Here is a 14486-nt window from a genome sequence, read left to right as displayed (position 1 = left end):
AGGTCTTAGCAATGATTTTTTTAATCTGACACCAATCTGTTTACTTACAGAAGTAAAGTAAACAAATACAAAGTACTATATTAACTATAAGGCTCTGTATAGCAAAGAAAGTCATCAAGAAAATGAAAAGATAATCTACCAGATGGGAGAAAATATTTGTAAATCATATACCTAATAAGGGGCTAATATAAAAAAATATACTTAAAAACTCATACAACTCAAGAGCAAAAGACAATCTGAATTAAAAATTTTTAGAAGATCTGAATAGGTATTTTCCTAAAGAAGACACATGAAAGACCAACAGGCACATGAAAAGATGCTCAATATCATTAATCGTCAGGAAAATGCAAGTTAAAACCACAATGAGATCTCACCTCAAACTAGTCAGAATGGCTAGTATCAAAAAGACAAGAAATAACAGGATGTGGAGGAAAAGGAATGGTTGGTAGGAATGCAAATTGGTATAGCCACTGTGGGAGACAGTATGGAGGTTCCTCAAAATATTAAAAATAGAAATACCATATGATCCAATATTCCACTGCAGAGTATTTATCCAAAGAAACCAAAAACACTAACTAGAGATATATACACTCCTATGTTTACTGTGGTATTATTTACAATGACTAAGATATGGAAACAATCTGATGGTTAATAGAATAGATAAATGGATAAAGAAAATGTGTTGTGTGTGTGTGTATATGCATGTGTGTATATACATATGCTATATATATATATACACAAATACACATATAATGGAATATTAGTCATAAAAAAGGATGAGATCTTGTCATTTGAAGAACATGGATGGACCTACAAGGTATTTTTTTTTTTTTGACCTACAAGGTATTATGTTGAGTGAAATGAGTCAGATAGAGAAAGACAAATACCATATGACTTCACTTATATGTGTATCTAAAATACAAAACCCAAGCTCATAGATAATAGGGAACAGATTGGTAGCTGTCAAAGGTGGGGGGCGAGGAGTGGAAGAAATGGGTGAACTGTTTTTTTTGTTTGTTTAGTTTGAATAAATTAAGTTTTTTTGGGGAAAACAGGAGAAAAACTAGATCTAAAAAAAAAAAGTTGTATAGTACATAGTCATCTGAAAATAACAAGCAACCCCAATTCTAAGATCTAAATAACAACTGAAGGTAGATTTGCATTTATAGCACCATCAATTTCATCACGATAAAGGGAGGTTTAGAGAAGGAAAACAGTTTAGGAAATAGTCTTAAAACATTTCCTGACATTCAAAAGATCTGCAGACATTTATAAGGTTAAGTTAAAATATAAACTTGAATAATGCTCTGTCATGGAGCATGAACTGCCATACTGCAAATTCACCTTTCTAGAGGGCAAACTAGATTAATAGGAAACTTGGTGTTTTTTCTGTTCTTTCTTTGTGGATCTCTTGTTAGTGACTCATAAGTCTTTCAAATTAATCATTTAACTTTCTTATCTCTTGTCTTATGTCTCTTTGTCTATTTTTTAAAATCCATCTTTATTGAGATAAAAATTTTATCCAAGAAAGTCCACCCATTTTAATTGTTCAGTTCAATGAATTTGACAATGTATATAGTCATGTAGCCGTCACCACTATTACTCCAAAAACTTCCCTCATCCCCTCTGCAGTCACACTCCTTCCTTTCCCTCTCCCCCTGAGTTTCACCTGTTTTAAAATATCACATAAACAGAATCATAGAGTATATGGGCTTTTGTGTCTTGCTTTGTTCACTTAATAGAATTCATTGGAGTTTCTTTCATACTATGTATCTAAATAGTTTGTTTCTTTTTTATTGCAGGGTGGGATTCCAAAGCCACAAATTGCAGGTCCTTTCACCAGTTAATGGACATAGGGGTTATTCCCAGTTTTCATTTCTTCTGAAAAAAATACCTCGGTATGGAATATCTGGGTTTTAGGTATGTTTAACTTCCTAAGAAATTGCCAAATAATTTTCTAAAGTGATTGTACCATTTTATACTTGCAAAAGCGTATATCCTTGCCAAGATTTTATTCTATGTTTACTCTGAGAAATCTTACGGTTTTATAGTTTATAGATGTTCTATTTAGGCCCATGATTCATTTTGAGTTAATGTTTTGCATATGATTTGAGATTAGAATAAAAATTCTTTTTATTGATTGACTTTCATTTATTTATTTTTTTTGCATATGGATGTCCATTTGTTCTGGCACTATTTGTTGAAAAGACTATCTTTTCCCCATTGAAATACCTTGGTACTTTTGTCAAAACTTAATTAGCTATATAGTATGGGTCTATTTCTGGACTCTATTCTATTCCATTGATCTATTTGTCTATCTTTATGCTAGTACCACACTGTCTTAATCATTGTAGCTTTATCATGAATCTTGAAATCAAGTTGAAGTCCTTCTAGTTATTAAAATTTCCTCTCAGCAATATTTGCAGTGTAATGGTAGTGGGCATATTTTATTTAATCCATCCTTAAATATTTCATGTTTTCTTGTGCCGTTGTAAATGATAACACTTAAAAAAAAAAACCTATAATTTCTACTTGTTTGTTGCTGATATACCTTTTTGTTCTTTTTTTCTATTTCTTGCAAGGTTTTACAAGTTTATCTTCCAAAACTTCTATTAATTTTTTTTAAATTGCAATTAAAAATTCTTAGTGTGGCAAAATATACACGACATAAAATTTACCATTTTAACCATTTTTAAGTGCACACAGTTCAGTGGCATTTCATATATTTACATTGTTGTACAACCACCACCACCATCCATCTCCAGTACCTTTTCATCATCTTGTATTGAACCTGTCTACTCATTAAACACTAACTCCCCATTTCCCCTCCCTCTAGCCCCTGATACTCACTGTTCAATTCCTCACCTCTAGGTATTTGACTCTTCTAGGTACCTTATGCACAAATGACTTACATTTCTACTACTACTCGACAGGAAAGATTTCCATCCAGGACAATAAATAATACTAAGATAAGATGGAAATGCCAGATCACAGTGAGTTTGTAGCAATAAAAGGAAAATGAGTTTTAAAAAAGACACTTGCAAGGCAATATACATCTCCAGTGATGAATGTATTCCTGAGTTCTCTGGAAAGTAGAAAACAAGTTGAATAATGAGCAAGATATATTGATATTGATTAAAAAAGAATCCTATACCTCATAAATACAAGTAGTATATGAAAGGATCATTTATTGTCTAATTTTTTAACTTAATGGAGCTTGCTTAATCTCTTATTGCTTTTCTTTCAACCATTTCCTTCTCTTCAGTATCTTTATTAGAGGATGGTTAGTATATGTAGAGGCAAAAGTTCACAAGGCAATTCTACTACTTGTTTTTGGCTGAGAGGCTAGAGTGACCAGCTTAATGAGAGTTTGAGGATTATCTGTGGTTTAAATTATTTTTTTTAATATATTTTTTTAATTTTTTTATTTATTTATGATAGTCACAGAGAGAGAGAGAGAGGCAGAGACACAGGCAGAGGGAGAAGCAGGCTCCATGCACCGGGAGCCTGATGTGGGATTCGATCCCGGGTCTCCAGGATCGCGCCCTGGGCCAAAGGCAGGTGCCAAACCGCTGCGCCACCCAGGGATCCCTGGTTTAAATTATTGGTGCTCTCCCTATTACTATAGACTACTTAGTGCTAAATATAATTGAGTACTTACTGGAATCCTATTTTGAGTTCCAAGTATAATATTTAAGGTGGATGGAAAAGATAAAATAACTGCAAACTAAAGAACTTGACTTAGGAAGAAAAGCAAAAGGGTGTTGTTATGTTGTTGTTGTTGTTATTTTATTTTGCTTTTATTTATTTTAACTGGAAAAGGGAAAAGTAAGGTTAAATATAAATAGCATTGTTCAAGTATGTCCAGAGGTACTTCACCTTGGTGTTTCCCATGGCTCCTTTCTAGGCCTTTTTCTCTGAGGGTAGCAGACAGTATGCAATGAACCTGGTCCATTGTTTCCAGCCTAAAATTTTGCTCCAAACCTTTACCCATAAAACTTAACTTACGAGTTTAGGTACCTGGTCTCCAGACTAAATCTCCATCCTAAGCCCCAGCCCTGGCTTTGCAGCTGCTTCCTCATTGTTTCTACTCCAATATTTTACAGGTAACTCAAGTTCATTGTATCTAAAAACTAATGTCATCATATTGTCCTCAGCATTACTCACCAGTTCTGTGCTTTCTCTCCTGATTTTTTTGCATTTGCACTGGTATAGCACCAATTTACCTTGCCACCTCAGCATTAAGCTTATTTTAGCCTTTTTTTTTCTTCTTTTCCATCAGCCCCTCTATCCTATTAGTCCTCAAGTTCCTTCAGTGTTTTTCAAATTTATCTTCTCCTTTTCTCTAAGCTATTGGTTCCTGCCCTCATCAATTGTTGCTTAAATTACAAGTAGTAATTATGTTCCACTTAAGCCACAGTAGCTATAACCAAGTTATTGGGCAAAGATTACATGTAATATTAGAATTGCATCTTAAATATTGTTTACTTTCTCTAGTGTCCACAACCCATCCCCGATCATTGTTATTTTTATAAATTAGCTATCATGTCACCCCACTAGTTTTAAAAAGATTGATTGAAGAGAGAGAGTGAGTGATAGTGGGGGGCAGAGGGAGAGGGAGAGAGAGAATCTGAAGCAGACTTCTCGAGGAGCCCAATGTGGGGCTCGATCTCATGACTGCAAGATCACAACGTGAACTGAAACCAAGAGTCAGAAACTGACTGAGTCAACCAGGTTCCCTTTTCTCACCATGTTGCTTAAAGACTTTCAATAACTCTTTACTTAGAGAATACCACCTTCACTCTTTAGCATGGCATTCAAGACTCTTCACAGTCTGCATTTAGTTTATTTTTCTGGGTTTATCTTCAGTTAACCATCCCAGAGGTCTCTCTATGCCTTGAATCTGTGCTGGAGTTTCAGTCCTCCCTGCCTCTGCAGGTGCTATTCCCCCTTCATTGGATAACTTTCCTTCTTACTCTACCTTAAAAGATTAATTTCTTTTGTGAAGCCTTCCCCAAATCCTGCTGGAATATGTCTGTTTGTGCATCTGTCTCTCTCTCTCTAATATACATACACATATAGTATGAATTATGTTGTATTAATTATGAGTATATAATATGTATATTGTACATTTATAGTATGAGTTACATTAGTATGGGTCTATTCTATATATTTACACACATATATATGAATATATTTACATTTATTTATATGTATATTCCTATATATTCTTATGTAAACTCAATCATATGTTTCTTGATGTTAATAAGTATGTTTTATTCATTCTTTATCACCAGAACCTAGAAGCTCGATAGATTTTAGCTGAATAAATGAGTAATGTTTATTGTAAAGATAGTGATTACCTGGTTTCTATTTCCATAGAAGATAAAGCAGCAGAAATTACACTTCAGTCTTTAGGTATTAGGAAGAATAGGTGAGATGTTGGAACGAATTATTTATAACTCAGATAATTTTATGAACTCTTTTCTATAGTTCCTTTTTCTCATGAAGGTAAATTTTTGTTTTTCTAAGATGGTTTAGGAATTTCTCTGCTTGAATTTGTGCTGCTAGATCAAAATTAATTTTCTCCTGAATCAAAAATAGTTTTTCTGTTACATCACAATACATTTCACCAGAGAAATGGTACACATTGAATTTAGCCTAAGGGAATACAGTATTAATGCAGAGGACTCAAAAAGGTTAAAAGAGAAAGACTAGGTTCAATTTTAATTATGACTTTCACTTTCACTATTATGTGATTTCTTTTTGGAACTTAAAAACTTGATTTTAAGTCCAGCACTAATTTTTAGTGCTTAACTATATGGCTGAAGATGTTGATCTCACTATATTTATATTTCAATTCTTATTACAGAATGAACTTAGTATAAGTCAAGATGTTAGCCAGAATGATGAGCTGCATTTCACAAAAAGATTCATTTCATGCAGAATGGTAGGGACAATGACATAGCAAGCTGTTAGTTTTTCCCTTAGTAGTGCCAACATGATGTTTCAGTTTTTTTTTTTTTTTAATTGAAAGGTTGAATGTAATTCAATGGTGCTCTTGAATATTGGCAAGTCATTTTCAGTAAACAAAAAAGTTGTGCACAGCTCTTGAAATAGATTTGTCAGGAATCTACCTCTCATCTTTCTCCTGTGGTTGCTGAACCAACTTGAGTCCATATCCTGCAATATGTAGACAAGAGTATAGCTATCCTATGCCTTTTAACTCTTTCAGGAGGCAAACATGATTACAAGGACAGTTAACTTGTTTAATGTCTACCAGATTAGGGATCAATTCAGCCTTCTGCAATAAGGTAGGATTCTATAGAAATTGAATGGGATATTTCCTTAAATAGTGAGTCTCCCTGTACTGAAAATGTTCAAGCACATTTGTGCTGATATCTTCAATGCTGTATTCCCAAGTGTTTGGTGCAGAGTAAATACCCAATAAATATTTCATCTATGAATGAATAAAGCACAGAACAGATGATGTTTAAATTAGTTTTTGCTGTGTAATGACCATCCCCAAAAGGTAGTAGTTTAAAACAACAAAGATTTATTATTTTTCATGATTCTGTGAGTTGGCTGCAGAGTCCCAGAGATGGTCCCAGAGATGGCCTCACATTTCTGGGACCTCAGCTCTATGGTTGGGACAGCTAGGTCTGTCTCCCCGTGTGTATCTCACCTTCAGCCTTCAGTGTGCTGAGAATGAGGAGGGAAACTGCAATACCTCTGCTGGTCAGGCTTGGAACTCACTTCCAGGGCATTTTATGGGTCAAGAAAGTCACAATGCCAGCTCAGAAAAGGTGGGAAAATTCACCCTATCTTGGATGGGAGTTGTTGCAAAAAGTTTGTGGCTGTTTTTAATATGCCATGGATGACCAGTTTAAAAAAAAATCCTTCTATAAGGAATTCTTGTAATGGGAGAGAGATTGGTTAACCTGACTTCCTAGAGTCCTTCCAACTCTGAGATTCTAGAATTCCATCAAGCTGAATGGATATCTTGTAGTATTCTAAGAGAATAGTTACTAACTTGTGGTATCTGGAAACTTTAATCTAGTTCTGGTAAGATAATTTCAAAAATAATTGAGTAATTCTTTTTCTAATTATTATTATGATCAAGAATTTATATTCTTCTTTTAAGCATTTCAAATGCTCATCAGAATTTTCTTGTTAGTAAGATATTTACATGGAGTTACACTAACTAAGTTACACTATTTACATGGAGTAACTAACTCTCCTTTTAATTCTGGTGTATCAGTGACATTTCCTTTTTCTTATGCTTTGTTGACCATTCTATAAACACTAGGTAAACTCCTTACTCTTAATTCATCCATCAAAAATTACATTTTAGAAGTCATTGAGCTCGATAATATACAATTTTTATTTCTTTTCTGCTTCAGATTATTGCCTCAATATTTACTGCTATTTATTATAAAAGCTGTAAAAAAAAAGCTGTAAATCTACCACTTTTCTGTAATTATCCTTTTATGACACTTTAAAAAAAAGATTTTATTTATATCTTTTAAGGATAGAGAGTATGTACACAAGTGGGAGGAGGGGCAGAAGAAGAGGCAGAGAATCTCAAGCCAATTCTGCACTGAATGTGGAGCCTGATGTGGGGCTCAATCCCATGACTCCCAAGATCATGATCTGAGCCAAAATCAAGAGTCAGAACCTTAACCAACTGAGCCACCCAGGTGCCCCGTTTTCTGCCACTTTTAATAGTTAAAGATATTCTCTTGAGACCATTTTAGTAATAGTAGGCACACAGATATATGGATGCAGAGATCTCATATAAACAACTTACAAATAAGGTATGTGAAAACTATAAAATCATTCCATTAGGGAGTTTCAGAACAATTATTGTGGGAAAAGCAGTATGAAGAAGACTGAACTACTGATAGCTAAATTGTTACTTATTAGAAAAAGTTTGTATCATAAAATTTTGCTAGTTTATTTTTGAATGTGTATGCTGTTGAAAATAATATACATTTTTGATAATATTTGACATAACTTGAACCATGATTATTTTAATTATCATTGTAGGAATCTGCTTTGCTTAAAATTTTTAGTATGACATTAAACTTCCATCCCCAAATTCTTTTTTTTTTTAAAGGTTTTATTTATTTAATCATGAAAGACACACACCACACAGAGAGAGAGAGAGAGAGAGAGAGAGGCAGAGGCACAGGCAGAGGGAGGAGCAGGCTCCATGCAGGGAGCCCGACGTGGGACTCGATCCTGGGTCTCCAGGATCACGCCCTGGGCTGAAGTCAGCACTAAATCACTGAGCCACGGGTGCTGCCCCCATCCCCAAATTCTACATTCATATTTCTCTCTTCCTACTCTTAAAAAATAACACAAGATAAAACCAAACAAACTCAAAGCACCTCACAGCCATTTTGTAGAAATAAAACCAGTTTGACTTTGTGGCATGGATATGCCAGGTCCTGAATGTATTGCTGATAATTAACCTGGTCAGGTAACATTCCCAGGAAATCTTGCTTTCTCTTTTCCTTTTCTAAGAATTAATACATTTTATTTCTTAGAGCAGTTTTAGATTTACAGAAAAACTGAACAGAAAAAGTACAGAGAGTTCTCATACTCTCCCATGCCCCCTCTCCAACCAGTTTCCCTATTACTAATATATTACATTGGTATGGTATGTTTGTTGTGATGAATCAGTATTGATATATTATTAAGTGACGTCCACAGCTTACATTAGGGTTCACTCTTTGTGATGTATATAGTTCTGTGGGTTTTGCCAAATGTATGACGTGATGTATCCACCATTATATTATTGTACAGAATAGTTTCGCTGCTCTAAAAATCTCCTTGTTCCACCTATTCATCTCTCCTCCTTCCTTCCCCAACCACTGCCTCTCCTTTTTTATACCTAAATTAAGCCTAGAGTAATATTAATTAGTTTGAGCTAAGAATTTGTTTAAATAACCAATGATTCCCCATGGCAATCAAAATTTCTTAATCATTTAGACTAAGCAGTGTCCGACAGAAATATGATGTGATCATGTGTGTATTTAAACTATCCTAGAAGCTGCATTTAAGAAGTAAAAAAAAGTGACAATAATTTTAGTATATTTATTCCAATACATTGACAATATCAATGACAAAATGTCAGTATATAAAAATTGAGATGTTTTCATTTTTTGCTACCACTCAAAATCTTGTGTGCATTTTATTTTTTTAAAGATTTGCTTACTTTAGGGGGTAGGGACAAAGGGAGAGGGAGAGGGAGAGAGAAAATTTCCAGCAGACTCTGGACTGATGGAGGAGCCTGACCTAGGCCTGGATCCCATCAGCCTGAGATCATGATCTGAGCTAAAATCAAGCAGGATGCTTAACCAACTGAGCCACTCAGGCACTCCTCTAGTATGCATTTTAAATTTACAGCATATCTCATTTCAGTCCAGTCACACTTAAAAGGCTCAATAGCCACAAGTGGCCTGATGACTAATATATTGGACAGTGAGGTCCTAGACTGTGAGCTATCTGAAAGCAAGTTATCTCTGTCTCCAGGGCGTCCAGAATAGGAATGCAGTGAATATCTTTGTAAGGTATACCAGAAACATAAAAGGGGTTCTCTAAACTTTTGCGTGCTGATACTTTTATGTTTTTTCGACCGCTTTCCTTTAAACTTCCTTTTCAGTTTTGGAAAAAGTGGAACGGGGGAGATTATGCTCCTTCCAGCATATCAAACAAATGAATACCGGGCTTCCTGACTCCCAGAAGGCCTGAATCATCTTAAATGTTGACTCATGAGCCTAAGGTGACTGAAATGTAATGTGAATCAAATTTGCCTTCCAAGGCATCATTATGTTTCCACTTTCCTCCTCTTTCTCTCTCTCTCTCTCTTTGGGTGACTCATCCTTCTACCACGTACGAGTCCAGCAGCAGGCAGATCCCCAAACCCTCCTGGATGAGCAGACTTTGAAATGGGCCCAGTCGTCCAGACGGTCCAAGCCCTGCTGTTTTGCCTACCTCATCCAGAGTCTGCAGTTTGGACAGAGAACGACCTTAAAGCTCTCCAAAAAAAAAAAAAAAAAAAAAAATTTCTTTTAAGGTGGTGAAGGTAGTAGTAACGAGGTGGTCTAGTCATTTAAGCTTTAAAAAAATAATCTTTTAATTTCAAAATCTTTTAATATTTAGCGTATACTTAAATCCTTAGGGCCTACACTTCATAGTACCTTTCAACCACTCTGGGTTTTTTCCTTTCCTGGGAGGAAAGTTACCACCCCCAATCCCCCATGATAACGCCCTTCCGGGGGTGCGGGCCAGGAACCCGCAAGTCCTGCGGCAGGTCGCCCGCCCCCGCGCAAGCCCCCGCGCAAGCCCCCGCGGCACCCGAGCCGCCCGCTGCCCTCTGGCTCTGGGCAAAGCCGCGACCCCGGCCCAGCCCGCATCTGACCCAAGGTGCAGGGTGGGGCTCTCAGTTCCAAGCCCCGCCCACCGGACTCACCCCAGCCGGTAGGAGAGGGGAAGTCCAAATGGCCCCACCCACTTTTCTCTTTCCGTCTTCCCATTGGGCCAGCTGGTTGCCCGTCATCTCTACCCCGTAGGCGATTGGCTCCCTCCCTCCCGCGCCAGTCCCTGCCTCTCCCCGCGCGGGGAGGGTAAGTCACGCCAAACGGGGCGGAGAATCGGCCGGCCTCTCTCCTTCGCTCGCCTGGGCGGTGGCGGCAACTGGGGACGGGGCGGGTGGCGCATCACGGGCGCAGAGGCAGGAGGAGCAGTCTCATTGTTCCGGGAGCCGTCGCCACTGCAGGTCTCCGGGCTCTCTCGGCCCTGCCCCTGTCAGTCCTCCCCAACCCCCACAACCGCCCGCGGCCCCGAGGAGAAGCGTCCCGTGGAGACGAGCCGCTGCAGCAGCATCTCCGACCCGCCGGCCATGGAAGACATGGACCAGTCGCCTCTGGTCTCCTCGTCCTCGGACAGCCCGCCCCGGCCTCAGCCCCCGTTCAAGTACCAGTTCGTGAGGGACCCCGAGGACGAGGAGGAGGACGAGGAGGAGGAAGACGAGGAGGACGAGGACGAGGACTTGGAGGAGCTGGAGGTGCTGGAGAGGAAGCCCGCCGCCGGGCTGTCCGCGGCCCCGGTGCCCCCTGCCGCCGTCGCTGGCGCGCCCCTGCTGGACTTCGGCAGTGACTTCGTGCCCCCCGCGCCCCGCGGGCCGCTGCCGACCGCGCCCCCCGCCGCCCCGGAGCGGCCGCCGTCTTGGGACCCGAGCCCCACGTCGCCCGCGGGGCCCGCGCCCTCCCCGCCCTCCGCTGCCGCAGCCTCAGCCTCGCCCTCCAAGCTCCCCGAGGACGACGAGCCTCCGGCCCGGCCGCCCCCTCCTCCCCCGGCCGGCGTGAGCCCCCAGGCCGAGCCCGCGTGGACGCCCCCGGCCCCGGCCCCCGCCGCGCCCCCCTCCACGCCGGCCGCGCCCAAGCGCAGAGGCTCCTCAGGCTCAGTGGGTGAGTGCCGCGCCCTCCGCCCCGCGCAGCCCCGCGCAGCCCCGCGCTCCCCTCCGTCTTTTGTGTGCACCCCCCTGCCTCGGGCGGAGCCCCCTTCCCCGCCCCAGGGGCTTTGTCCGTGGGCCTCCGGGCGAAGGCGCCCCCCCTGGCAGGAGCCGTCAGGAGCAGGGTGGGGCGGCCGCGGAAACCCGGGCTTGGTCTTTATTGTCTGTCTCGGAGTCGGGGAGCACGTGCACCCCGCCTGCTCCGGCCTCCTCCCCCCGGTCCCTATTCTGCTGCGTCCCGGAAGTTAGGCACCCACCCCTCCCGGGGCTCGGTTGGCATCGGGGAGCTAGGGTTGTGGATACGGGGCGCTGGCTGGGCGCCCGGGTGGGGATGGAAAGGCCTTGGCGCCCGTAATCTTTTGTCTGCCAGTCTGGGTTGCTCCCAGGGAAAAGGCGCAGTTCTGCGGCTGGTCCGTCGGGCAGCCTTGAGCCCTGCGCTGACCCCCACCCCCGCTCACCTTCTCCCTGGCCTGGGTGTCACCCCCCCCCCCCCCCCGCAGCGCCTCATCCCCCTCCCTCTCGACTCGCGCTGGCGGGGAGCTGCCCAGTGGAAAACATGCTCCCTGACCCAGCCGCGGCGACGGGAGAGCGCCTCCAGTGGTGCGGCGCGTGCGGATTTGGGGAGGCGAGAGTTCTGGCAAAGTCCCGCCGCCGCCCTGCCTGCTCCGCGGTGATGTGGCGACTCCCCAGCTAAGCCGCGCCGGGCAAGTGCGATCTGAGCATCTGTGGACCGAGGAGGCGCAGTTCTTCCACCGGGTCCTGGCTGCTGAGCGAGAGGATTTGCTGTCAGGGTGCTTTAGGCTCTTGAATCCGAGAGGAAAAGAGGCAAAATGGTTGACATTCTTAGGGAAGGGAAACCTGTGGGGTTTGTTTGTTTTCCTTTTTTCTTTTTCTTTCTTTCTTTTTTTCTTTTTTTTTCTTTTCTTTTTTTTTTTTTTTTTGCCGCGAATAGGCCAATTGACTTTGTGGCGGATCAGCCAGCCAGGAGACTTAATGTTTTGAGAAAGATTATTTTTTTTTTTCCACGTAGCGGTTAGAGATACTCTTTCTTAGTAGTTACATGTTTTAGGTCAAATCTGCAATAGTCTGTACACAGTTTCCAAATCTTTTTTTTTATTCGCTTTAGTACTTGCATGTATGTATATATTTAAAGGAACATTGTTTCCTTACCCTTTTCCTTTTGGGGAAGTTGTTTATTTTGGAAGAGAATAAAATCAAATTTGTTAGAGATGGGAGAATCTTACAAGTTATGAGTTTATTAGCTTATGTCTTGTTATTTTGGGGGGCAGAAAGTGTCCTACCAACAAGCAGTAGGACCTCTTTTTATGTATAAAAGAGCAAGAATCTGGTAGTGTGACTGCCTGCTGAGAGATCTTTATAGCCTTCCTTGTAGGATTTTACAAATGGTTCATTTTCTAGGAGAAAATGAAATTTTTTTTCAGTTCATTCCTCCACAATGGGGAAGTAAGCCAATTGTGATGTTTCTGAATAACGTTTTGATAATGACATACCCCAAAGCGTTACTCAAAACACTTTACACAAGTAACTCAAAACACGTTACACAAAATCATTACACTAAAGATATTAGAAGATGAAGAGCAACTCAGTCTTTCATTTTCTGAATTAAAAAAACACGTGTAAGAGAAACTAAGGTGAGGTAGAAAAATAAAAAGTAATAAATTTGCAAATGGGAAATCTAATGATTAACAAAGGAATACTGATTTGTCTCATCTTGTATTCCAGCATGGGAACAAAGAGGAATTCTGATCTTTGAACATTAGGGATTCAGGAGGTGATATTCTCTTGGAATTTTGACTTGTGGAATACTAAGTTTGGAAGACAAAGGAGAGAATATTGCTTACTCAGGGACTCTTATCTCTATAAAGTTCCCTAATTCTGTATTGATGATAGCTATTTGGAAACCTAAGTGCTTTAGTAAATCACTGGACATCCATGGTTATAGTCATGGATAGTTAAGCCATCTCTGTGAGTCTCGGGTTCTGAGCAGTTTGTTCATTCGTTCAACTGATGATTGATTGATTACCTGCAAAGAGACAGGTTCTCTTCTGGGCTGTGAGGGTATAGCAATAAGCAAGACACATGTGTTCTCCATAAGGGGAGTACAGATAATAAGCACATAAATAAGGAACTCAGAATAGTGATAAGGATGGTGGTATGGAAAACTATTGGGTTGTGTGTGGGGAGTGGTTTAAGTAGAGTGGCATTGAGAGATGCCTTTCTGAGGAGGTGAGATTTGAGCTGCAGGTAAAAATTTCCAAGCAACCCATAGGGAGGCAAAAGCCTTGAGGCAGGAATTAGCTGTGTGTGTTGGCAAGTCTAGTAAGAAGACTAATGAGGTGGCTCAGTGGTTGAGCCCTTGCCTTTAGCCCAGGGTGTGATTTTGGAGGCCCCGGGATGGAGTCCCACATTGGGCTTTCTGCATGGAGCCTGCTTCTCCCTCTGCCTGTGTCCCCGCACGCCGCTGCCCCGCCCCACCGTGTCTCTCATGAATAAATAAATAAAATTTTTTTTTTTTTAAAGAAGACTAATGAGAAAAACTTGTAAGACAGTGGTCAGGTGATGGTAGGGAGGTGGGGTAAACTTAGATCATTTGGGGTGTCTAACAGGTCATGGTAAAAAGTTTGGCTTTTTAAAGAAGTTTACTTTAGAAATGTGCTCTTTAATAATTATATTGTGATTTTGGAGCAAAACACAGTTTTGAAAATGTAGAGGAACTGCAAGGACTGATGTGAGTAAAGACAAAGTGAGAAATGTGCAGAGCATGGTTAAAGACATAGAGAAGCCCGATGGGAAGAGGCTTTTATTTACTGAGTTGGGCTGACTTCTGACACTTGTGCATTTAACATTGTTGTTTACATAATTTTTGAATAAGCTCCAATTCCCATCACGAGGAAAGTAGTAATTTTGCTGTTTACTGTTGTGCTTGGATCTATTGTAATGCAGT

At 40.7% G+C, this 14486-nt stretch overlaps 1 protein-coding gene across 3 annotated transcripts in view; it reads left to right on the top strand.

The window, feature by feature from the left end:
- The first annotated feature begins 10648 nt into the window (after positions 1-10648).
- RTN4 (reticulon 4) overlaps positions 10649-14486 on the top strand; it is a 71296-nt gene continuing 67458 nt past the window's right edge. Inside the window, exon 1 of one of the 3 annotated variants that reach the window (XM_041754175.1) lies at positions 10649-11477. In XM_041754175.1, coding sequence (XP_041610109.1) covers positions 10910-11477 — 568 coding nt within the window. In that variant the 5' untranslated portion in view covers positions 10649-10909. The remainder of the gene's footprint in view (positions 11478-14486) is intronic. The other 2 variants (XM_041754176.1, XM_041754177.1) reach the window with 2 other exon arrangements.

The sequence above is a fragment of the Vulpes lagopus genome, chromosome 5 (assembly GCF_018345385.1).
Source record: "Vulpes lagopus strain Blue_001 chromosome 5, ASM1834538v1, whole genome shotgun sequence".
Taxonomy (NCBI): Eukaryota; Metazoa; Chordata; class Mammalia; order Carnivora; family Canidae; genus Vulpes; species Vulpes lagopus.
Note: the sequence above shows the minus strand (reverse complement) of the source record. Positions and strands in the feature narration are given on the sequence as shown.